This window comes from Lissotriton vulgaris, chromosome 1_1 (genome assembly GCF_964263255.1).
Source record: "Lissotriton vulgaris chromosome 1_1, aLisVul1.2, whole genome shotgun sequence".
Lineage (NCBI taxonomy): Eukaryota > Metazoa > Chordata > Amphibia > Caudata > Salamandridae > Lissotriton > Lissotriton vulgaris.
In genome coordinates this window covers 88,949,129-88,975,860 of record NC_141685.1, presented here as the reverse complement: position 1 = coordinate 88,975,860, position 26,732 = coordinate 88,949,129, and the positions used below count along the sequence as shown (strand labels likewise).

Sequence of the window (26,732 nt, the reverse complement as noted above, 5' to 3'; positions counted from 1 at the left end):
CTCCTCGAGTAACATGGCGATCTCCGTATGGTGTTTTGGTAGGGAGCGGCAGTTTAGCGCAAACATATGGAACACTTGTGTCTTGGCTGACGGGGTTTTGCGAAAGGGGTGCTTGCATCCCTGACATACGCCGGGTAGTTCGGTGGGGGCATATGTGCAAGGGCATTGAAGGATAGCAGTCCTGCCTATTTTGTGTAGGGCCGCCGAGCTGTATGTCCTGCTCTGGGTGAGGAGGGGGCCAGGGGTTGTGGCCCTGGGTCCCGGCTGGTCGCGGACGGGCGCAGACGGGCTTGCCTTAGGCGCGCCTTCGGCGCGCAAACGGCGCTCCCGCTGCGCTCGTCCGCTGCGCTTCCTGTAGATGCACATTTGGAGAGCGAAGGGGCGTGGCCTCTGATGGGCGTGTCCGGCGAGCGCGCCTGCTCTAATGGCGGCCGCTTGTTGATGTCAGAAGCGCTACAGCGTATGCACCGCTGTGTGCTTAGGGGGTAGTTTGCAGGTGATTTTTAAAAACACAGATTCAAAGTGACACCACAAAATGTTTAAAACTTGGTTACAGCCAAATGCGCGATAGTACCTCCAGCTCCCGGCTTCCGCCTCAGGACTGGGTCAGCTGATCATTTGTTGCGCTGAGGAGCAGCGTTTAAGTAGTCAGGGGGGGGGGGGGCGTGGCCTCTGATGGGCGTGTCCGGCGAGCGCGCCTGCTCTAATGGCGGCCGCTTGTTGATGTCAGAAGCGCTACAGCGTATGCACCGCTGTGTGCTTAGGGGGTAGTTTGCAGGTGATTTTTAAAAACACAGATTCAAAGTGACACCACAAAATGTTTAAAACTTGGTTACAGCCAAATGCGCGATAGTACCTCCAGCTCCCGGCTTCCGCCTCAGGACTGGGTCAGCTGATCGTTTGTTGCGCTGAAAGAAGGGGGGGATAAGGCTGACGACCGTAGATGATATGGATTTATATGGTTTGTACTTGGCCTGAGTTGTATTATATTGAATAGGGTTAGATCCTAAGAGATGAAGGGTTAGATTATTCTGTATTATTTTGTATAGACTCAGCAAGAATCAGCTGTATGTGGGACATTGTTTTGGACTAAGTAATGAATTCTTAGAGGTGAATAGGTGGAGCGCAGAGAGGGGTTCTCTTTGTTCCTCTTTCTCTCTTTTTTTCTTTTTTCTTTTCTTTTCTTTCTTTTTTTTCTGCAATCACATTTATTACTATAGGTAGAGAGGGGATGGGCGGCTCCACTCAAGGGGATCAGGAACCAGTCATACATAGGACAGGATTGACCTAGTTGCCTGTGGGCAGGGGAGTGGGGAGGGGAGGGGGAAGGGGAGCGCCAATAAGGGGGAGACAGCGACGAAACATGAAAAGACAAAATATGTAACACAGATGATACAATTAGCACAGCAAGCTCAAGCAGCACTGCAAGTTGATTTAGCACAGGTAGAAGGAGTAGAAGAAGTAAACACATATCAAAAAAGTGGGAAGAGTTGAAACAAACAAAAGAACATATCGATTATAACATTTGTAAAGAAAATACAATGGGAATACGAGGTCGTAGGGAAAGCTTACATAACCCTCCATGAGTGGGAGTATTAAAATTATTACTATGAACGTGTGCGGGTTGAATGATAGATTAAAAAGACAGCGTCTGGCACTGTTGTTAAAGAACACTGGGGCTGATTTTATATGCTTACAAGAGACTCACGTAGAAGGGAACAGGTTATTCTTACTGGAACAACTGGGATTCAGGGTACTAGCACATTCAAAACAAGGGGCGAGAATTAGAGGAGTGGCTGTACTAACCAAACATACAGACATTAAAACAAGGAAGAGGTTCGAGGATGAGTGGGGGAGATGTGCTCTGATTGAGTGTTTTATAGGAGAGGAGTGGGTTACCATAGGCTCTGTTTATGGAGGATGACCCAGAGTTGTTCCTCTTTTTGGATACTGAGTTGCCATCTTGGGCGTCACGGGTGATCCTGGCAGGAGACTTTAATATTGACGGGGCCAAGGGGCTAGATATAGATACAACAGGGCAATATAAGGGAAGAAGGAAAAGAGTCTGCAGGGCAATACCGAGTTTAGCAAGAAACAATGGAATGTATGATGTATGGGGGGTCAAGAATCAGTCAGATCCTGGATATACATTTTATTCAGCACCTCACCACAAATGCGTTAGGTTAGATTATTTTTTTATATCCCGGGTACTACTAATTAATGCAACAATTGAGAGATTACCACGTATATTGTCAGATCACAACCCTCTAAAATTAACAATTGAAGGAGTAGGTTTTAAGAAGGTGGTGGGATCATGGACGTTCGAAAGGGGTTTGTTGAAAGACGATGATTATGTCACATACATGCACGCATGGATTAAACAATTCTGGGATATTAATAGAGGGAGTACCAACGTTGGGAATGCTTGGGATACATTCAAGGCCTGTATTAGAGGGGAGACGCTTAGCTATTACATTGCTAAACAGAGGAGGGAAAAAATAGAAAGAGATCGGTTGAACAGTGCTCTGATTTTGGCAGAAGCACGCCTTGAGTTAGCTACCATAGAACAGCGGGGACTCACTGAACGACTTCTAGAAGTAACGGCAGCTAGGCTAGCAGCTCTGGAAGAGGTGGCGATTAAGGCCGCCAGATTGTATGGCACGCAGAGAGAGAGGAGTTACGAATTCAGTGAAAGAATAGGACGCACGCTAGCTGCACGAACAAGACAAAGAGTGGCTAAAAGTGAAATCAAGGAAATTAAAGACGAAACAGGCCAGATAATCACTGATGATAAGGGAATCGCTGAGGTATTTAGGGCATATTATAGCAGGTTATATAAGGAGGAGTTAGTCCGGGATAGGGGTGAAATCGAGCAGTATCTAGAGAACATCCCGGGTAAAGTACTTAGCGAAGAGGATAGAGAATACCTGGATAATGACATAAGCGATGAGGAGATAAATGATGCTATACTGGGCTTACCAAATGGGAAACCAGCTGGACCCGATCTGATTCCAGGAGAATTTTATAAAATATTCTTACCCTCAATATTCAAAGAATTAGCGAGAACTTTCAAAGGAATTCCGCAAGGGCAGGCAATCCCAGGCAGTTGGGCGGGAGCAGACATTGTAATCTTACTAAAAAAAGGGAAGGATCCGACAGAACCTGGATCATATCGACCCATTACATTAATCAATGCAGATACCAAAATATTCTCAAAGATACAGGCAGCTAGATTCGCTCGGGTAATTACTCAACTGGTGAGTGTCAATCAACACGGGTTCATACCTCACAGAGATACCACAACACATGTAAGGAAAATGATAACACTGTTTGATATTCAGGAAGGGGAAGGGAAACCAATGGCCACTTTGTTACTCGACGCTGAGAAAGCATTCGACAGGGTGGCATGGGAGTATTTATGGGCTGTTTTGAGAAGAGGGGGAGTGGGCGAAACATTTATCAAAGTAATACAAGCACTCCACTCAAATCCAACAGCATGTGTCAGGATAAATGCAGGTCGCACGAAACCCTTTAATATTACCAGGGGCACAAGACAGGGGTGCCCCTGTTCACCTTTATTGTTTGCAATGTATATAGACCCTCTAATATATAAATTAGAACAAAACGCAAGAATCGAACCACTACTTTCTAAGAGGGGAGATATAAAGGTTCTTGCGTATGCAGACGACATAGCGGTTATAACACCCAACCCAATGGATGCGATAAGGGAAATAGAATCAGAGGCAAAGCTGTTTGGGCGAATAGCGGGTTATGCATTGAACAAAAATAAGACACAAATTATTAAAAACGCACACACAGATTGCACAGACACACGGGTGGTTAACAAAGGTAAATACTTGGGTATTATTATCACAGCAGATTTAGGAAAGTTGGTGGAAATCAATATCACTCCTATTCTCACAAAAGCGAAAAAAGACCTGGATAGGATACACAATCTGCACATGACACTTGTTGGAAGGGTTAATTATGTGAAAATGAACCTGCTACCCAAAGTGCTATACTTGTTTAGAACAATCCCGCTGTTTTTTAATTTGATCGGGTTTAAGAAATTAGAGAATATGGTAAATCGCTTCGTATGGGCACAAGGGAAGACAAGGAGGGCACTGAAATACATGTCACTACCTTATGATAAGGGAGGATGGACTCTACCAGACCTCAGGATGTATTATTGGGCAGCGGCTCTGCAACAAATGACCTGTTTATTGGGAGGGATCGAAGGAGAGGAGGAATTACATACAGGGTCTTTAGAAGTGTATGGCTTAATTTTAGGAGATGAAGCTAATAATGCTTTCCTGAGATATACGGAGCCAAGCTACTTCAAGCGAACTAGGTTTAAGACATTGGAAGCCGCCAATGAGATCTTGAAGGCATTTAAGAAGAGTTTTGGTCTGGGTAGACTTCATGGATATACAAGATTAGCAGGGGACACAACATTACCCTCGGATATTTTCTCGGATGTAATCTTTAAAGAATGGGTTAGACAAGGTATTAGAAACATGGGAGACTTAATGGGGGAATCAGGGGTACGGCAATTTGCAGAGCTTCAACAGGAATTTGGGGTTAGTAATAGGTCCTTTTTCAAGTACTTACAGATAAGAAGTTTTTTAGGTAATAAACGTGGCGGTCAGGCGGGATTTAAGGAGAACCCAATACTACAGATGATCGAAGCAGAGCGGCCATGTACAATTAAACGGCTGTATGCAGCATCAATAGAACTTAAAGGGTACGACCTAGGGAAGCATGAGACCAAATGGATGGAGGCACTAGGAATTTCTGAAGGGATATTTACAAAATCACTAACCTTAGGGCATGAGGTATTATGTCTGGCATCACTACAAGCACAACATTACAAAACCCTGTTTAGACTTTACTATACCCCAGCTAGGATCGCTCAGTGGGGAGGAACACGGGGTGAGGTGCCCGCGATGCGACAGTTCAGAGGCAGACATAATTCACATGTTCGCAGGGTGCCCAATCCTCTCACCACTCATAAATAGTATTGAAATGTTCTGTGATAAATCATTGGCCTTTAAAGTGAAATTGACACCTGACGTAATAATACTAGGCCTCGAGGCACCCAATATACAACAACATAGTGCAGGTGGTTTCATATTTGTGGCAATGGCCGTACTACGTCTTTGCATAGCGTCTGTATGGAAAGATAAATTGGCTCCCTCTTTTCAGCAGTGGCTGGCTAAGCTATTGTATATGCACAACCTTGAGAGGGCTATTTACGCTAGAAAGGGGAAAAAAGGGAGAGCACTGGGGTTACAGTTGTGGAAGCCGACATCCGATTGGAAAGACAGGATGGAGGAGGAGGAGACCCGGAGGACGCACACACAACTGACGACAACAGAGAAGAAGGGGAGTGGGTGATTGATCCCTCATTACTCAGTTGGACAATTATTACATTCAGACTCCGTCACCTACTGACAAAACTGAAGAGCCGACCTGGCACACATCCCTGTGTTCCATTCCCATGAACACTGCTAGAGGGATGTCTTACACATATCTCAGGCAGTGAGTTAAAGTTCGCAGATTTATATATTGCAGCTCATCAACTGTGAGGGTTTACAGACGTTGTCTATGGCACCGGAAGATACAGTGATTTTCCCAGAATCACATGATGTCGCCCTGAAGCAGAGACTTGAACCCGGATCACCAGTTCCCAAGTCGGCAGCTCTGGCTGCTGCACCACATCCCCCCCCCCCCCCCTGTGAGGGCATATCTGCATGAAATGCCCCTGATGCCCCTGCTATATCTTAGTCGATTCCTGGATATTGTAAGTGACCAGGGAAGTCATAGTAAGTACATAGGCTGGACACTCGTCATTATGAGTTCGCAGCTCCATGACGGCTTCACTGAAATATGTGATGTTTGGCACCAAGCATCTCAACATAATAAACTTGTGCAGATTCCAGTGTAGATTTTATTAACAGTTGCACACAGAGGGCCCCTTAGCGGGGTCCACTGAAACCTACCAATCCTTAGTGTGGTCATTGACTGGCCCGAGCCAGCCTGCTACCAGCAGAGTGTGTTCTGACCTCAGGGGAGAGTGCCTGCGCACTCTGAGGCTGAGAACAATGCCTTTCCTGGGTGGAGGTGTTCACGTCTCCCCTGGACAGGAAGAGCCATCCGTGGTGGGGAGCTTCAGAGGTCTTGCCTCCTTTCTAATGCAACCCCAGCCTCTCCTGTTCGAAGGAGCTTGCCTCCATCCTGTCCTCACCCCCTTTTTTGCGACAGGACAGGTGGGAAACCTGTGAAAGAAGAGCAGATGTGCCCCCCTCTGCCAACTCCACCCCTCGGGTGCTGGAGGCTAAGTCAAGTACACTTTTCAGTGCCCACCATCTTGAAGATGATGGGACTTATCCAGTTAGGGCTAGGACTGTGTCCTCCTCTCACAGAAGGTGGGCATTTTAGAGGGCGTAGACACCCAGGCAAAGGGCCCATTGGACACTGCCTGTCACTCCCTTGTAACGCCCTTAAATCTAGTTTTCAGGTGGCATCCCCAGTCCATGAGCTTCAGTTCCGGACGACCTAAGAAGAGCCGGGCACTACTGATGTGCACCAGCAGAGAAGATTGCAGAGAACTACTGTACACAGGTGTATCAGGACCTTTCGTCTAAAATCTGGATCCCCTACGGACCCCTGCTCATCACACGTCCTAAAAGAAGCCTTCACCGGCCTCCCGGGTCCAGCCCGCTCTCTTCTGAATGAGTCCCTAGTCCAGGTTGTGTCCCTAAGGCCTTTAAAGAGGCAATTGTGGTTCCCCTTCTGAAGAAATCAGGGGCAGACCCCCAGAACCTGTTGAATTACCGCCCAATCTCTTTGCTCCTGTACCTGGCAAAGGTACTGGAGGCTCATGTGGTGAAGTGCCTGCCCAATTTTATTGAACAATCCAACTATCTCGACTCACACCAAGCTGGGTTTCGGCCTGCCTACTCAACGTAGACCATAATACTAGCAGTATTGGACTCCCTGTGAGAGAGGGCTGACAGGGGTACTCCTCAGGCCCTGGTGCTAATGGATCTCTCAGTCGCCTTTGACACTGTCGACCATGGTATCTTGGTGGGCCATGGTGTAGATATCTTCCTAGACAGTCAAGGTTGCTAAACGTCTATGATTCATTTGTCATGCCACAGGCTTAATAAATTCCATGAATCAAATAATGTGAGAATAGTCAATACTGGCGTTCCTGATGTAAGGATGTAAGTACGCCTAATCTCCGGACAAAAGTTCTGTTCCTGGCTGCAGCCAGGAACAGAACTTTTGTCCGGAGATTTGGCGTACTTAATTGATTCATGGAATTTATTAAGCCATAAAAGGAATACCCTGTAGTGAATCAACTTATTTATCACATAAGAGTTATCAAGGCCTTCTTCTCCGTGAAGTGTTCCTGCATTACTAAATTATAGCATCAGAGACCCTCATCGAAAGGATCTATATATCAAGAATTTTGAAATCATATCGAAACGTACAATATAAAATCCTCTAAATCACAAGTATTGAAAAGATTTCCATATAAAAAAGAAGTACCAGCTCTACAACACGTAGACCGCCGGTCCTTATAAATACAGGAATCTGTGGCTCGATTCCCAGAAGAAGGCGCTGCTAAAGCGCCAAAACGCACGTCGGAATTAACCCCAATCAATCTCGCCACATTACTGTTTATTGGATTAGATAAAGACATCCCCTTATTTTTAACTGTGATTTTGATTGATTGTATACTTTGTGTCAAAAATTAATTGTGCATTTACTGTGTTTTTACTCTCCTATTTTTTAATAAACATAGATCTTTTTATATATAAACCCTACTTGCTTGACATTGCATTTTCTCTCCTTTGGAATGACAAATTAATCATAGACGTTTAGCAACCTTGTCTGTCTAGGAAGATATCTACACCGTGCTTTACCCTGTCCTATGATTTCCTTACTTTGTCAGGGGGTCCTTGTTAATATTGAACATGTATTTAACTTCTAAATGACACCTTCAACTAGGACCATTAGTAAAAAGGTTCATGCAGAATTCATAAGACCCTACTTATAAGGATATCTGTGCAATAATCCCCATGACAGGAAAAAAGAAATTCAAATGAATGAATAAAATGCTTTAGGAGGCTGAGCACTCTTAATTTGAGAAATGAAAGAAAGATAAACCAGGAATAGAGAGAAACAGAAAAAGCAGTAAGAAAGAGAACAAAAAGAGTAAAATAAAGATAATAAAAAGAATAGAAATAGAAAGTACGAAAGAAAGAAACAAGGCTCCCCTTTATTATATTCAGTAGTGCTTGTAATACGGCAGCCAGGATATCCGTCACGTTTGTGTCTGAATAACCCGGCCAGCAAATCAGTAAATCAGTAAATCAGGCTCTTGACACTTTAGAATGTTGCTGCTGTTAACTGTGAACCATTACTTTCTCAGAAGTCACGGGCAAGAGACACCTAGTTGCCTGTAACATACCTTTTATAATTACAAGGATGTGACAACACCGCATAAACAACAAGTGCAGATTAAACCACAAGGTTCAAATAAACCCACACACACACCGTAAGATTAAACCTGTACTAGGCACACAAGCCTCAGTATTGGATAGAGACTACTAGCTGCAGATTCCTTAATGTAGAATTACGTTGTCGTGCCAACAGTTGAAGCCAAAGTCGTGACGAAAGCGCCGGAAGAAACTACTCTCGGCGCGTCTCTCGAGATCGGCTTCATCTCCTCGATCAGCCTCCGCAGATGGATCAGAACGCGCCGTCCTCATCCCTCTCCGATGTCGCACGAGCGTCGCTCCCCAGTGGGTAAATGTCGCAGCTTGTCCCCGGGGTCTGGTGTTCGGCCTGCCGGGGGCATGGGCTCTCCGCGGGTAATGCAGCCCCGCGTGTCGTCCTCCTATCCACCGTTTCCCTGTGAGGGAGCGTCGAGAGCCCAGATGGAGACATATGCAGCGGATTTGCAGGCCTCGCTGGCGTCTCCTTCTCCTTCCCCTCCTAGGACGCCAGTGGATCCCTTGCATTGTGCGAGGCCCTCCTTGGCACCTCGGCACTGCTTGGCACGTCTCCAGGCTTGGAGGATGTGGTGCTGTTGGGGTTTAGCCCTTCGGGTCTCCCTCCTTCGGACCATGGCGCCTCTGCCTCACCGCAAACTCCTGTGGGAGTCCCTGTGGTGTCGCGGGAGGTCAGCGGGGCTCGGGTCACATCCTTGAGCCCTGTTCGGCCATCTAGACAGGCAACAGCCTTGTCCATGGCTGAGCTGACGCCACTACGGCGCCGGTGCCTGTTGGCCCAGGTGGCGCCACAGGGGTCGGTAGACCTCCTCGTCCTGCTCTGGGTCGAGGCTGGACAGGGACCCTTCGCCCCCCTCCGGGCTCCTCTCGGCCCTCCATGCAGGTGGGTGTCGGAGGTCGAGTTGGAGGTTTAATCGACCCTGGCGGCGCCGTACGGGTCGGCAGACCACCTACGTCCCATTCTGGGTCGAGGCTGGCAGAGGGTTTCTTGTCACTCCCCTGGTCCCTCTCGTCCCTCCACGCAGGCGGCTGCCTCGTCAGAGGTCGAGTTGGTGCCGTTCCGGCACCGCCCCTTAGCCACTTCGGCTCCGGTCCCCGGCGCTGCGTGACTTGGAGGAGCCCTGTCCAGCGTCTCCTTCGGTGCCAATGGTGATGACATCCTGCCTCAGGCGGCGGACTCTACGGTGCCGGACAGGCGTCGAATCGCTGATTCGTCTTCGGACGCTCCCTCTTCTCCGAAGGTTGGGTGCCTACCTCCACACCCTTACCACTGTTTGGCTACGAGTAGGTAGGGTGCCCTCAAGCTTTCTTCGATACAACACCGGGGTGGGGTAACCTCTCTTGCCCATGGCCAATCTATCTACCCGGTAAGCAGGTTCCTCACGGTCCGCAAAAACCCAGTTGTTGACTGCCACCAGCTGCGTGGGCCAGTAATACTTGAGAATGCTCCGGACCGCCATCCCACCTTAATAAACTCCCCTCTGCACCTTACTCAGCGTGACGTGCCACCATCCCACAACAGGAGCAAAAGTTCTCACCCTATCTTTTGAAAGAAAATGTCTGGTGGGATCTTAAAGGACATTTTTTGTATGATGTACAGGAGGCCCTGGAGGGTCATCACTTTAAATAGGGCCACCCCACCCAATAAGGAGAGCTGGAGCGCCCGCAATTGTGGAGCATCCCTGCGAAGCCAGTCTAATTTCGGGAGTATGTTCTTGCCTGTGGTTCTCTTGTAATGAACACAACCAAATATTTAAAGCCATGTAGTTCCACCGAACTGTGCACCTAGAGTGCAGCCGCAGGGTCCCTGCCACCAGCAGGAATATTAAGGACTTCTTACAATTGATCTTATATCCTGAATATTCTCCAAATATGTGAAAAATGTGTAGGATTTGTTCACTCAAGAAGGCTGATTACGTGTCCTACAGCAAAACGTCAGCATAGAGGGAGATTCTCTCATCCCACTCCTGATCAACTGGAATACCCCTTATGAGAGGTCCTGGTGAACCTACGCACGTGTGAAGAGCATAGGAGACAAGGAACATCCCTGTTGGATGGCAAAGACTCGGGTGACTGTGTTATTGACGTGCATGCACACTAGAGGGGCCACATACACGAGCAAAGGAATCCCCTGCTGCATGTGGTACTCCATTAAGGTGTCGGGAGATTTAAGCGCGTTCCCTGGTGTGGCATAAAGCTACTGTCCGCAGGCAGATCACCAGGGCCTACGCAAGGACCTTAGTCTCAAAATTAAGCAGAGTGATAGGTCTATGAGACCCAAACTCAGTTGCTGGTTCTTCCTTTTTTAGGATGGCCACCACCTCAGACGTTCTTTGGTCCTCTGGGAGACACCCTTATTTTCAGGCAGTCTGAAACCTACTCTGGAGGCACTCCCTGATTTTATCCATCATGCTTGTATATAATTCTAAGGGGAGCTCATTAGGTCCCGTCGCGTGCCCTGTTTGCAAGGTTCTTATTGTCTTATTTATTTAGTCTACTGTCAGGTCTTGCTCTAGTGCGTCTCGATCCTCATTCGTTAGCATTGGCAGGGTCAGGTCTTTCAGGAAGTCTCTCCCAGTATTTCCGTCCCCTTGTTGTCAGTGTCCTCAAGGATCACTGGCTTGAATTCATCCCATAGCACGCAAGCTGATTCAACAGGCCGCCCGTTCTCCTTAAAATAGAATTCTGCTCTATCTCTCATACGAGCTTTGAACGTCTTGTCTTTTAAATATCACAGATCAACCCTTGGGGGTAGGATGAAGTCCACTACCAGACCATCGAGTTGCACCTCCACCAGCGGATGGTCTGAGATTCCCCCTGCTATGTGCGTAGCGGCTCTAAAATCATCTTTATGGACAGTCTGGCTGAAAAGATAGTGCAGGCATGCCAGACTACCATGAGCTACAGACAGGTGTGTCCGGTTCTGAGCCCCTCTTCCCCTCTAGCGGCATTAAGGGGTATCATGAATATAGTATAGGGTCAGTTCTGTCACTCCAGTCACCCCAATGCGTGTATGCTCTGTTGTAAGTGTCTTACCCTTTCACAGGATGAGTCAGTCTTGTCTGGGTCTCTTTCCTGTTTCCCGGCCCTTGAATGGCACGCCCGAAGACTCGAGAGAGAGCAATGACCCACCAGCAGGCTTTTGTGGAGTGCTTTTGTCCTGGATGTAGGGCTGCATTCAGTAGGGCACCCACTCTGTCTTTTCTTTACAGTTGTCTGAAGATCAGCAGTCCCAAGATAGCAGTCACACCTGGCCTGTCTGTAAGTGCAGCCCACTCTGGAGGCCAAACCGTCAGCAATTGAGCCCACACTGTGGCCGGCTGGACCACAGGCATAAGCTCAGACAGGGTGATAGACACTGGAGTAGTTGTAGTCTCTCATGGACCCCTGACACAGAGTAGTCAGAAATTCAGCAGCTAAAAGCCCAACACAGGCTCTCCAGGAAGTCAGTAGATTCAGACCCTGTTGTGTCAGGAATTTGACAAGTGCAACCTTGAACAGCCTGTTGGCAGCACACAATTGTCCTACTGGGCCTCAACAATCACGTTGTCGTATACTTTTATTTTCTGCCTTGAACTGTTAGGAGAGTCTTGGGGCGGGGGGGGGGTGTCCCTCATACTAGCTGGTCCTGCTGGATGGCTTTCCGGCTCGCCCTACAGATAACGGGGATGTGTCAGACCTTGGTTCTTCCAGGACAGCCTTGTCCTCCTGCTGGATAGTCAAACTCCCTTCCCTTTCTTACCGGACAGGCAGGCTTCTAGGCAGACTTCTAGGCTCATCAGGACAGGTACACAGCTTCTCCATTAAGTAATTCAGCCTGCAGGTGATGTCCCTTCAACTTAGATAAACTGTCAGGCTGACACCATCCCTGGTGTCACAGCAGACACCTGAGTAATTTGTAGAGCAATTTATTACTTGGTAACAGAGGACTTTGAACTAGGGTATAAAAGAGGTATAGATGGTCCCACTTGTATACACAACTGGCAGGCAGGAGATGCAGTTTACTCTGTCGCACTCTCACATTGCATTTATGCTACGCACACCAACACCCTAAACATTCACTTGATGTTATTGCAGAGTCTGGGCACAGGTATAGAAATGGAGCATTCCATGGGTGTGTCAGTAGGAAGCCACTCCACTGACCATGATGCAAAGATCTCATCAGGCTATTGATCCTTACAACAGGGTGCATTGCCACCACCGCTCTAGCTGTTAAACCCATGACAGTCCTCTGCCTTAAATAAGGGCACACTTGGTGTGACCCTCCTGGTCACAGGACCGGTCCAAGACCTCTCATAGTCCCTTGTTAGAAGTTGCACAGTACTGGCGAGGCAGAAAAATCTCATGTAATTGTTTTGTGGTAGATTTACCCCAGTAACGTCCAGTTACAAGTTTGACGCCATGGACTGGGGAGTTGCCACGAGGAACAGATTCTTCTGCCTGTCAAACCACATGCCATTCACTATTTCATAGTGTTTTATCTTCTTTTATTTACCACTTTTTTTAAGCAGGTGGTAGATATATGCATGTGGTTGGTTGGGGGGAGAGGGGTGAAGCAGGGGAGGGAAGAGGAAAGCATTTTATAACAGAGGGAAGAATTGTGTGTTTCTCCCAGTCAGTAAAAAAAACAGCATGAGTCTTGGCTGCTTCTGCTGCACCCAGAGTCTTGTGTGTCTGTTCAGTCTAATTTTCCTGTCTGGAAAAAAATGGTGTCCTGCTTTTCTGCACCCGGTAAATCCATGTGCAGAAAAGCCTAACAACTGATTATCAGGTGGAATAAAATGAACACATGAAAGTACTCCTTAATTTCATTGCTCTTGATTCATACTCTGGACCATAGTTGAGGGATAGGTCTAGGCATAGTCCTCGCAACACACAATAGGTTTACGTGCGGCAGAGCTAAAAAGTCAGGATACCAGATACAAGTAGGTGGTAACTCAGGACAGGGGGAAACGCCTGTTGTCCGTGGAGGGGAAATTCCCATCCTAAAAATCTACATTAAAAATGAATTAATAGTATTCTATTTTAAATATCTTTTTGGTGCCAGTCCATTTGGCTTTAATGTCTGCTTTTGGGATTCTATGTTACAAGTCCATAGGGTACATGTATCCTTTGTGAGCTTAATAAAATGTTGGAAATTCTACAAATCCTCACTCCTAGATCCAAGGTCTCTCAGGCTACCATTCTACAATCTGCTCTGTCTGAAGAACAGCTAAACACTTTCAAAATTCTGCAATTCTGCTTTGATATGGCTTGTAAATTATTTTTGGAGATATTTACATGTATTAACTATTTAATTTTAATACTACAGGTGATTGAAATTACGGACGAAGAAAGCAAGATTTAGCACCAGCCATCTGAATGTTAGTGCCATAAGAAGGATTATTTTGAAAAACTGAATGACATCCAGCATTCTAAGTAGAAACAATTTCCAAAATCTAGGTGTAGCGAAGAAGTGGGAGCTGAGGAAAGTATTATACCTGTAAGTGAAGTATCTAATGTTGCATTTCATTAACCCAGAGCAAAGTCATATCTGTCCACAAAGCATCAGAAATAATCCCAGAAAGACCAATCACAACATCCTCATCTGAAATATGATCAGAAAGACAAATTGCCTCAGCATGACAGAATAACAAGTCAAGTCAAAAAAATTTACCTAGCGCACTACTCACCCAGAGGGTCGCATTATCTAAAGCATCATGTAATTCTAGAGAGGAAGCACACACTGCATAAAAGAAAGATATAACAAAAGGTTTCTTCTGCAAACCATCAAAGAAAAGACACTGAAAGAAGACTCCGAAGCTGACACGCTAACAACCAAAAGATTGGAAAATCACCTTTGTTCAACAACCGTTTTTAACCAGTTTCGCAAGTTTGAGACTATCTGCTTCGGGATATAACACCTCGACCCACTCTGCTAACTCTGGCGAAAACCTTAAAAATTCACCACTTTATTGTGTTCATGACCATCTCAGATTGTTTCCTTTTTATTGTGTACTGTTCTGTAATTCTATGTAAATCACCTCAACCTTATCTGTTGTGCAGGAGTGATATTTAAAACTGTTAAATATGAAAATGGATTAAATGAGCACCGTTGCGCTAGCTAATGTAAATAAATCATTGTCTTCAGAACTACAATCCTTAACCTTACACCAAACACAGAATGGGTAAAAGGAACTGTTGTTCTGCGACTGATGAGCTACAATATTACTGTGCATGTTCTAACGTTCTCAGTTACTGCCATTATGCCAGTGCAAAAAGGTACTTCTCAGTTTAATCATTAAATATCAGACTAACACCTTATCACTGCATTGCTGAGAACCTATACAAATAGATTTGAGAAAAACTTCAGTCACAAAATAAGTTGCTGCCGGAGAAGCTATAACCAAAAGACTATTATCTGCTACAAACATTTCGACTGGTGTTGCAGGGCTGCATCCAGACATATTTTGCTCAATTCAAGTGTTAAGAAGATTACACACAATATCTTTCAGAGATAAATGCTGAACATTATCTAAACAAGCCCAACTCTAAAATCGGGTTCACTCTTACCGTGGCATATAAGCAAGAGAAAACTAAATGTAGAGATATTAACTCTAGGAATACACCTTTTAAAAACACGGGCTGTGAGAACAATTTCAGTGTTCAAACCCGCCTCAATCAAAGCAAAATAACCCAAGTTGGGGAAAAAGGTACCTGTGCCAAAAAAGATTCAGCCATAAATCTCATCTCACTGAATTTGAGAGAATGCACACTGGGAAAATCCTCTCTCAGTGCTCCGAATGCCACAAAAGTTTCAGCAGTAAATCTTATCTCACTGCGCATATGAGAATCCACACTGGGGAAAAACCTTACCAGTGCTCAGAATGCCAGAAAAGGTTTTGTAACAAACAAAGTCTTTCTAATCATGCAGTGACCCATTTTGTGGAACAACCTTATCAGTGCTCCGAATGCCAGAAATGTTTCAATAAAAAACACAATCTCACAGTGCATATAAGAACCCACACTGGGGAAAAACCTTATCAGTGCTCTGAATGCCAGAAATGTTTCAGTTTAAAAAGTAGACTCACTCGTCATACAAGAATCCACACTGGGGAAAACCCTTATCAGTGCTCTGAATGCCAAAAAAGTTTCAGCTGTGAATCTTATCTCACTGAACATATAAGAATCCACACTGGGGAAAACCCTTATCAGTGCTCTGAATGCCAAAAGAGTTACAGCTGTAAATCTTATCTCACTGAACATATGAGAATCCACACTGGGGACAAACCTTACCAGTGCTCTGAATGCCAGAAAAGGTTTTATAACAAACAAAGTCTTTCTCGACATGTATTAACCCACTCTGTGGAAAAACCTTACCAGTGCTCTGAATGCCAGAAATATTTCATTGAAAAAAGAGACCTTACTGTACATACAAGGACCCACACTGGGGAAAAACCTTATCAGTGCTATGAATGCCAGAAAAGGTTTTGTAAAAAACAAAGTCTTTCTCTACATGTATTAACCCACACTGGGGAAAAACATTACCAGTGCTCTGAATGTCAGAAATATTTCAGTAAAAAAATAGGACTTATTGTACATACAAGGATCCACACTGGGGAAAAACCTCATCAGTGCACAGATTGCCAGAGATGTTTCATTACCCAAAACGAGTTCACTCGGCATAGAAGAACCCACACTGGAGAGAAACCTTATCAGTGCCCGGAATGCCAGAAATGTTTCATTGACAAAAACGGTCTCACTCATCATATAAGAACCCACACTAGGGAGAAACCTTTTCAGTGCTCTGAATGCCAGAAATGTTTCAGTGTAAAAATCAGACTCACTCAACATACAAGAATCCACACTGGGGAAAAACCATATCAGTGCTCTGAATGCCAGAAAAGGTTTTGTAACAAACAAAGTCTTTCTAATCATGCAGTGACCCATTCTGTGGAACAACCTTATCAGTGCGCTGAATGCAAGAAATGTTTCAATGAAAAACGCAATCTCACGGTGCATATAAGAACCCACACTGGGGAAAAACCTTATCAGTGCTCTGAGTGCCAGAAATGTTTCATTAAAAAATATAGTCTCACACGGCACATAAGAATCCACACTGGGGAAAACCCTTATCAGTGCTCTGAATTCCAGAAAAGGGTTTGTAACCAACAAAATCTTTCTCAACATTCAATAACCCATTCTGTGGATCATCCTTATCAGTGCTCTGAATGCCAGAAATGTTTCATTGAAAAACGCAATCTCACGGTGCATATAAGATCCCACACTGGGGAAAAGCCTTATCAGTGCTCTGAATGCCAGAAATGTTTCAGTAAAAAAAGTAGTCTCACACGGCACATAAGAATCCACACTGGGGAAAAACCTTATCAGTGCATTGAATGCCACAAATGTTTCAGTGAAAAAATCAATCTCACTCACCATATAAGAACCCACACTGGGGAAAAACCTTATCAGTGCTCTGAATGCCAGAAATGTTTCAGTGAAAAAAGACATCTCACACTGCATATAAAAACCCACACTGGGGAAAAACCTTAGGAGTGCTCTGAATGCCCAAAACATTTAAACCGTAAATCACTTCTAACTGCACATGTGAGATTCCACACTGGGGAAAAACCTTATCCATGCTCTGAATGTCAGAACTGTTTCAAAAACATTCAAAAAACATGTGGATGTCATCTGCCAGCAATTCTTGACATCTAGGGCATTTTGGTGGCGGTGAGGGGGCGAATTTCCCGATTTTATAAGGAGTGTAGTAAAGCCTATTGACCACGAAAAAATGGTTCTTTTTCAGACAGGCAGGCTTTAAATGTTTGTATAGTGTCTTCAAAGATGGTTCAAGCATGTCCTCTGCCTGTGGTGCCATGGAGGAATTGTTCCAAACCCCCTCTGCCAAAGCTATCCCAGTGTCTTCACCCCATAGTAGATGTTGATACCATACCGAAATTTCTTTTATAATCGGTGTGAAGGATTCACTTAACCTTTCTATTTCCTCATTACTTTTTATCTCCTCACGTTCCGCTGTATGCCAAGACACCAATTGAAGATATTTAAATCTTGATAAATATGTCCCTACCTTTGCCCTCAAGTACTCCCATGGGTATATCCCTTCCTCATCCATTAACTCTTTCCATTTTGTAATCCCAGCTCTTTTAATAGGTACTGCCAAGGCATCGTTCAAGCAGTCCGGGGTACCAGGTGAATCCCAAACTGGAGCTGAGTCTGAATAGTACCCAATCCCACTGCTTACCCTTACCCTGTACCATGTCTCTAGGGCGGTTTTTAGTATCTTCAAACGAACCACCTTGAAGAATCTAGGAGATCCAAATTTATACATAAAGGCATCGCTTCCCCCTTCTGCTCTCACCATCTCTCCCAGCAAAATGCCCCAGGATGAGTCGTCTGGCTTAGTAAGTAGCATGCGTAGGCTCTTAAACTGGAATGCCACTACATATAGACTAATATCGGGGAGAGCTAACCCACCTTTTAATAACCTTCTTCTGAGTTTCTTCCAGGTCAGGCGCACCCCTTTGTCCCCCCACACAAAACGACCTATTTTGCACTGTATCTTATTTATGTCTTTCTTAGGGAATGTTAGCGGTATTGTGGAAAACCGGTAGGAGAGCTTGGGGAGAATGACCATTTTCACTAGATTCACTTTCCCATAGATTGACAATGGGAGGTTCTTCCATCTTCTAAACCAACGGTCCATTTCCCTAGTTGTTCTGTCCAGATTTAACTTAGGAATTTGATCCAATTCCCCACAATATATATTCCCAGATATCTAAACTCCCGACTCTCAGTGCCATACCATTGATCTACGTTCCAACACATGACCTCAGTCTTGGATCTGTTCACCTTGTATCCTGATAATGCCCCAAACTCTGCTGTCAGTTCCTCGATCCGAGGAATAGCTGTACCTGGATCACCCGTATATAAAATCAAGTCATCCGCGTACAGGGCCATCTTAGAGCTATACTGACCTGACTGAAATGTGAGATTCCACTCTGGGGAAAAAACCTTATCAGTGCTCTGAATGGCAGAAATGATTAAGTGAAAAAAGAATACTCACTACACATACAAGGACCCACACTGGGGAAAAGCCTTATCAGTGCTCAGCCGTAAATCTGATCTCACTGCACATTTGAGAATCCACACTGGGGGAAATACATCAGTGCTCTAATTGTCAGAAAAGATTCAGAGGTAGTGATGGTTACAAGCACCATAAGAAAACACACCATCAAAAATACTTCAGTGCTCCAAGTGCCAGAAAAGCATCCATTTTAAATGCAATCTCACCTACATGAGCAGACGCACACAGGGAAAAAACATGACCTATTCTGTGAATGCCAGAAATTCCTATTTTTTGATAGGCACAGCCTCACTAACCATAATCTACTCCATACTGATGAAAACCTTATGAGTGCTCTGAATGCCAGAAACTCCACACTGAAGAAATACTTATGCCATAAAAGCTTGAATCTGAAAGACAGAGTTATGCTTCATGAGAGATCCCACTCTGGGGAAAAATCTTATGAGTGCTCGAAATGCAAGCAAAGTTTTCGTCACAAATTACGTCTCACTTGTCATGAGCAAACTCACACGGGAGAAAAAAGCTGTATGTGTGTTCTGAATGTCAGATAAGGTTTAATCACAAATACATTGTCAATTCACATGAGAGTTGCAGAAAAGCTTCTAACAACCTGACTTTACATGAGAGAGCACATATTGTAGTTGCAATAGATTTAATCAAGAAATTCTTGCAGGATAACTTAGGCTGCCAGCATGCAACCTCCAAAGAAATTTCAGGCCTTGAAAATGTTTTAATTGCAACAAAATCCACAATTTGAGTATCTGAAAGTTACAAAACTCTCAAGGTCTTTACTTGACACAGAGAAGTGTTATTACTTGCAAACATCAACTAATTAACAAAAGATTCACAATATTAATGTCTTAAATTTTCTCCACCCAAAAGGTTTCTACTCACACTTGTTTCTTAACATATGACTGAAATCTAGATTTTCATGCTAAGATTAGGCCTAGGCGGTGTTCCTCAATGAAGAACTCGGCAAAGTGTCAAAAAAACTCAACCGCTCAACGCGGAGTTCTGCAGGCAGCAGAGTGCATTAGGGTCAATTTGAACCGCTTTTTCAGCGAGTAGCACGCTACTCCAGGATCCCAAAATGATTAGTGGTGAATTAGTGTAGGGAAATATAAAATGTATTTGTGAGCTGGACATGTTGGTCTGTTAGTTGGGTTGAAAAAGAGACTGGAGGAATAGGAGAGGGAAGGTTTTGCATTTATATAGCGCTTGCTACCCCTGATGAAGTGTTAAAGCGCTTTTCAGGGAGTAGCATGCTACTCCAGAACCCAAAAAGATGAATAGATAGATCAATTATTGTGGGTAGGTTGTTTTATTATATAAATACAACTGTACGAAAATTCATAAAATTCTCTTGTAAAGTTGTATCCAAGTGGCAAGTATAGTCTCTGATAATAATGTATACAAAGTTGGCCTGCCATCAAGACTGATGCCACGCAAGATTTATGCAAAGTCAGTTGTGCTGAAGTATTTTAGACTCTTGTTGAATTGTAACATCCACCTTGTAGTGTTGTAGACGAATGTAGGACCCTAGTGTAATTTTTCCCGATTCATTCCCTTATATAGGTATAACTTATTATATCCTTATATAGGCATAAGAATCATAACCATATTTAGACATAGCCAATGCAGTCCAAATACGGCATGGCTACTTCCACAAGTTCCTAGAATCGACAACAAATTCTTGGAGAAACTAAACTTCAGCAGTCCAGGACTTCCCCCTGCTTAAGTATTGATTTGTCCAAGAATTCATGGAGTTTTCAAAGAACTGCGAGTTCTTAGTGACGTTATTATGTCCAATCTTACGTCAAACTCGGCACCTCCCAGGTATAAATATACCCACATCTGCCCTAGCAAACACACAGTGGTTTGGAGCAGATCGACTAAGTACTTGCCCGATGCCCTACTGTAGCGAATGCCGAAGGAAGCTGACCCTCCAGCTGATGCACTGAAAAAGACACTGTCTTTTCTCCTGCCGAGAAATCCAGCTCCAGTGTTACCCTGCTACCCTTGCGGGTTACTGGGAGATCGAGTCCTGAGAGAGAGATACAAGACCTCCTTCATTCTACTACTGAACTTAAGCTACACCTCACTTACTTCTTCCCTCGTACTAGACTTAGGTTAGGTACACCGGGGTAGGCGTATTTTAGAAGCACCAGTTGAGTACTTTTAGTCGTTATTTATCATTATATGTATTTTATCCGTTTTATGTATCTTATGGCTTAGAAACCATATCATGCTTTACAGTATTATTTCATAATACTCTTTTTACTGTACACACTTTACTTTATAACAAGCATTGCCATTGTAGAAATTCACTTCTCTTGCATGAGAAAGAAGACTGCTCAATAAATAACCTTTTTTATTGAAACACCCGTCTCTCTATTTCTCTGCAAATCCTGGTGAAACGAAGCATGCACAATTGACTGAGGGAAATAGCAATCTATTATTTCCGCGACTCTAGAGATATATTTCTTATTCTTGGGGAACAAAGTTGTCATGTTTATGCGGTTGTCAGAAACTAATCCCTTCTTGTGAATTTGAGAAACTTTCTAGTGACCTCTGAGCTAGCTGGCATTCACAATTAAGTCTAACATATTCAATAGAGACCTAGTCGACTTCAGTCCTACGTCTAAACTATTGTTTATGTTATTCCAATGCGCAGAGCCTATTGGGAATATAGGAACTACACTGCAGTAGGTACTGTTGTTTTTATCATGTCCACATTGTAGGCAGACACAAACGCCGAAATTGTGCACTCTTTATATTAAGCATAATATAGTGAACAGATTACAGTAACCAATGTACAAGCTGTTTTAGGTGCTTAGAAGTAGAGTTACATAGAGGGCAATAAACACTCCATTAACTCTGTCACTCGCTTAGTACAGACGAACGCCAAAGGCTTCGTACATGATGAAGCATCAGAGTGCACCCTCTTTCTGCGTCCCATGGGCATTTTGGCTTTTGTTCTACAGAAGAGGCTGCAGACACTTACATAGCCCTTTATGAAGTGTGGATCATGTTGGAGAGATTCTCAGCGGGCATGCTTTCCTTTGAATTGGGCATGGCCAAAATTTTGATTCTGTGTACAAATTAAAACTAGCATGCATATAGAAAGGGGAGCCTTTGACCAAAATAGCCATTTTCCCTACCCATACTTCTAACGCATCTTTTTCAAAAAAATGTTAACTACATTGTCATCCGGAAATAGTAATTAGCGCCTACTCATAAGCAAATGACATTTAGAATTCTCTTTCACTTCAAGCTTTCAAAAGTAAATTGATATAAAAGCAGTATTGAATTTTTTAACATTGTGTCCTCTTACCAAAATTTAGAGCATCAATTTTATATGACACGCCATAGAAAAAAGGATTTCTTTATATATACTAAACCTCTAGAAACATTTGATTAACCAGTAATAAAGTCACGTCTAACTTAGTTAGTTTATAGTCTTCTTTTTTAAGAGAAGTTATTTCACATTGTTACTGGACCTGCATGGCTAAACACTTATAAGGTCTCAAAGGTGAGACCTTTTGGCTCTGCCAATACTAGTTATTGATTGAGTACAATGAGCAGCAACACTTTTGATTAGGTCCTGAAGAAAGCCGCAAATGTCTCTTTGGAGGGTTCATTGGCTGAAACATGTTGACCTCTTATTAACTTTCACTCTGCTGCCCCCACTACCCTGAGCTCATTTATGTGGTATTTCGTATACCATTCTCCATAACAAACCATGCCTGAACTCCTCCCTCTCAGTGAGGGGGCTGTACCCTGTACTGTAACTAGGTATAATGGTGGGAGGAGATTCCGAATGAGGAAGCATGCCAACTACGGTGGGTGAGGGATATTTCATCCTAGCTAAGTCTTCATTTGCAGCAGTAATCCTCATAGACACAAGGGTTTCTTGATTGTGGTAGAAATACATTTTTACCCCTTCATTGTACGTTTAAGCACAGACCATTGCTTGAAATGTTGTGATCAATGTAGGAAAAATACTCTGCACTGAGAAAATGTGTTAAAATAACGGAAAGTTGATAATTGCATTTAATACCTTCTCATACCTGGATTTATCTAGAAGAGAAGTCTGTTAATTCTAGCAGATTTTTGATACCACAAGGTATAAGAAATTAGGGGATCTTTATCTGATATCTTTATCAGTAAATTATCTGAAATTATTGGACATAAACTTTTGCAAGTATTATTTCTAAAGATAAAGGAAGTTCTATATTTGTCTTTTCTAAACTAACCCCAGTGCGTATGACTACAAAAACCACCTCTCTCAAATCAATATTGTACTTGGTTTAGTGAGAAAGCTAAATGATCTAGGAGAAACCAGGACTGCGCGTCAGTATTTTTCTTAGGAAGCTTTAAGGTAGAGAGTGAAAACACTTTTTAGAATGCCCCAACAATTGTGACAAAGATATTTCAATATGTTTGACAAAAAGAATAGGTACATTTCATGACCATATTGAAATGAAAAATAAAGTTATAGAAACAAATATTTACACCACATGACAAAAATATTAGAGACTACATTTCAGCAATATTGGAAATACTGAGGTTCATGTATTAATAATCCATTTGTTAAAAGTGGTTGCTTGTGGAGTCAGCACACTACTGTGTCTGTGATGGATTTTAAATAAAGGCATGTTTAATGCACCCCATTTTACTTTCAGATTCACAAATTTCCCCTTTGGTTACTACCTCCTGTTACTTTTTTTCAGCTCACGTATGGTTTCAAAGCTTAATACATACCTTAAGGATGTATTACGTATTTAGAAGGGACACTATTAACATTCCCCTTCCAAATTCTTAACTGTTAATTGGCTTAGTACATTTCTAAAAGGGGTTTAACATTTGCAAACTCTGTGAATTACCGAACCAGTGGATTTTTGAAAATTAAAACCCTTGGTACATGAGTCAATTTTTCTCAATTCCCTCCAAATTAAGTTTGCTAATAATGTTAGTTGAATGATAACCGGTGCACGTACCTATTTAGTGTTAGTGTTGCTTCAGATCAAATAAAAACCATCACACATAACTTATACAATGCTTAAAGACAGAATTTCTGACATCCAGCTTTAATGTTTTGTTAAATATGTTTGCAAATGTTGTCACTTAAACAGGAAAGAATCTAAACCGGTTTCTGGTCATAAAATAGGTTGTAATCATAATCCTTCGATACATTTTCTGAGTTTCAGGAACAATGTGTGTCATCTGTGTTTACTCTAAACCACTATAATAAACATATTCAATGCTTTTAGATTTGATCTGTTTGTACTGGTTTCTATTGCAGACAATGATTTAGATTTAGACCAAGGATCAATTCCACCCATGGCTTTTAAAATCTATTTATCAATGATCTCTTTTAGTGTTATCGCAATAAAACTGTAATAGAACTGATCTGAGAGATGGACCTTCAAGTATTATGCTCAGTCAATTTATTGAACAAACTATGGAGATCCACAAGCATTGCCTGACCACTGTATTTTACATCAATAGATTACTAATCCGCACATGTTGTCTAAGTACAATTCAATCATCTTCAATTTTTCACGGAGCTCATGCTGGGTGTGTTTGAATTCTTTTAAAATATGACATTTAAATGTCCAAAAGTTCAGGAATTCTAGGTTCAAGCCTGGTCAAACCTTAATGAATGCTATACCTAAAGATACCCTTCTGTTCCTACATTTTATTGTGCACCATGATTCAGAAATGGCATGTTTTTGCTTTCGGAGGTAAAATTCTAAACATGTTTATTGTTGTTGCCATCTGACACATTATCACTAATTGGGAGGATAGCAACAAGTGGTCCTGTGATGCTTGCTGGAATGAGAAGTGTTTAATCAAAAGGTGGATTGAATTCAGGTTTAGGTGACAATTTTACAAAAGTGTATGGATTTTGTATGTATTTAAAATTGTTGATCTCCAAAAAGGCCTAAATCAATAAATCGAATTGAAATTCAAGTTTATCATTTTAATCCTATTGTTGGAAAAGATTTGATTTTGAACCCCATGTGAGGCGGTTCCTGTCCAGAAAGCATTCAGGTTGTAATCATGAGTCAAATAATGCTGAGAAGGTTAAAATATTCAAATTAAATTCTAATTACACATGAAATGTTCATTGTTCAATATATTTCTCTTAGTATTTTAATGTGAGGACTTTATTGCTTAAGGAAAATAATTAGTATTTGTTTTTCTATATGTAGGAAGCATTACAATGAAACCACTGTATCCCACCTTCTTTCTTTCCTTTCCTGTTCTTTTTGAAGTTTCTATTGTTGAACTTTAAAGACTGCCCGAAATTAAGAATTGTGCTCTACATAACTTTGCTGTGTTACAGTTTGTTGATTTTTGTGTGCAGCTTCCGTCTCTTATGTGTATGGCAACTGATGTTATGTTTTGCTTTAATAATCGGCTTATGTTTATTAGGTTTTATTATTCAATAAAATGTTTCAAACACAACAAATGGTAGTTGATATGTATTTACAACTGCAGCATTTTTATTGTATGGGCACTTTCAAAGGGGCCAAAAATATGGTCTGCGGGTTGACGGAGTACCACATTGGCATCAGGAGGGAGAGGTTTGGGCAGGTGATTGGGGATACATGTAAAGTTGGAAGTAGGGGGAACAACGCATGTACATTGTGTGGACTGTGACTCCTGGAGTTATTGTGAGGGATACCGTGCTACCCTGTAAATTAATCCGCTAGTGATCATTATCAACAAACTTTATTTGGTTTTATAAAAGAAAACCATAAAAGTCATACATAAAATGATAAAACATTTTCCAAGGTACAAGGTACAGATAACAGCGAACCGTAAAACGTAAAGCGTATGAGGTTGAGCTGAAACGGGGTCATTGAAATGATTATGGATGCTTTTAAGCCCCAGAAGATAAGGTTCGCTGGTTGGTACGGTTTTTAACACGATGTACATACGCACACTAGGCTTACACAGCTCATTTCCCTCTCTATCACAGTGGCTCATTCCTAAAAAACATTCTTTGACCAGTGAAAATTCACTCTTACATCTGCACTCAGGGTTAGTAAATAGTTCCTACCTACCCTGGAGAGGCCAACTCTTATATACTGGAGCCATTGGATGTGTAAGACACTGTCAAATGAAAGGCATTCCCATAGGATGTCTTTGCTAAGTGTATTTTCTTGCTTAGCCCAAATATTAAGCCACAAAGCCAGGGGACAGAAAGCCAGTACATTTGAGGAGAAAGGTATTCCCAACTCTTTGTGAACAACATGAAACAAAGTGCTTTGTGGGACAGAAAGGGCCCTTCGCAGGAAAGAGTTTTCAGTACTTTGCACTGCTCCTACCCCAATGTGGCCCAAAATCTCACTCCCATAACTAACCTTCGAGATATATTTGTCTTCATACGTCTTCAAATGAGCCCCTATTGGCTTCTCTCCCCCTCTGCTGGCAAAGTTAAAAACAGCTGCAAAATCTTTCACTAGATCCCCTTTCTTCCAAGTAAGCAACTCAAGGAATCGTCAAACACAACTCCAAATAGGAGAAAACATTGGTCTTTGGTATTGATGAAAGTCAGAATTTAAAAGTGAACTGCTTAGCTTTATGAGGTCCCACCTGCATAATGAACGACTTGGAATAATGAAACAACAGGTCGAAGTCCTCCGTTAAAAGGGCAAAAGAATTCAGAAGAAGTTGTAGGCCCCTAGCTGTCCTCGCCAAGAGGACTGCATCGTCAGCGTATAGGAGGACTGGCAGGCTATGCTTGCCTACCTGGGGACAATCCGCATTTGTGGCCAAAAGGGCCTTCTCTAAGGAATAAATAAAAAGGTTAAAAAGAAAGGGTGCTAAGATGCACCCTCTCTTGATGTCAAGCTGACAGGACACGTTCAGGTCCTTTAAATAGCGGACAACCGCAGTTTAATCATGGTGAATAAAATGATGTTACTGTCAATGCCAATGGAGGACATCAACTGCCACAGCTTGACCTATTAACACAGTTGAATGCTGAGGACAGGTCCATGAAGGCTAGGTATATGGGGCTTGAACGAGCCACAGTGTATTTGTTCAGAACGATGTACAGGTTTAAATACTTCCACAGTGGAACGACCTGGGCGAATGCCGTT

At 43.0% G+C, this 26,732-nt stretch overlaps 1 protein-coding gene and 1 long non-coding RNA gene across 2 annotated transcripts in view; both read left to right on the top strand.

Moving 5' to 3' along the window:
* The window catches only part of LOC147737491 (uncharacterized), a 73,114-nt gene extending 58,405 nt beyond the window's left edge, over positions 1-14,709 (top strand). The window contains exon 3 of the long non-coding RNA XR_015299093.1: positions 13,837-14,709. This is a non-coding gene — a long non-coding RNA (uncharacterized LOC147737491). The remainder of the gene's footprint in view (positions 1-13,836) is intronic.
* Positions 14,710-15,016: 307 nt separating this feature from the next.
* On the top strand, positions 15,017-25,075 carry LOC147737490 (uncharacterized). Its single transcript, XM_086933181.1, has one exon. It carries the CDS (start codon positions 15,273-15,275, stop codon positions 17,058-17,060), a length of 1,788 nt encoding a protein of 595 aa, XP_086789307.1. The 5' UTR covers positions 15,017-15,272; the 3' UTR covers positions 17,061-25,075.
* Positions 25,076-26,732: the final 1,657 nt, after the last annotated feature.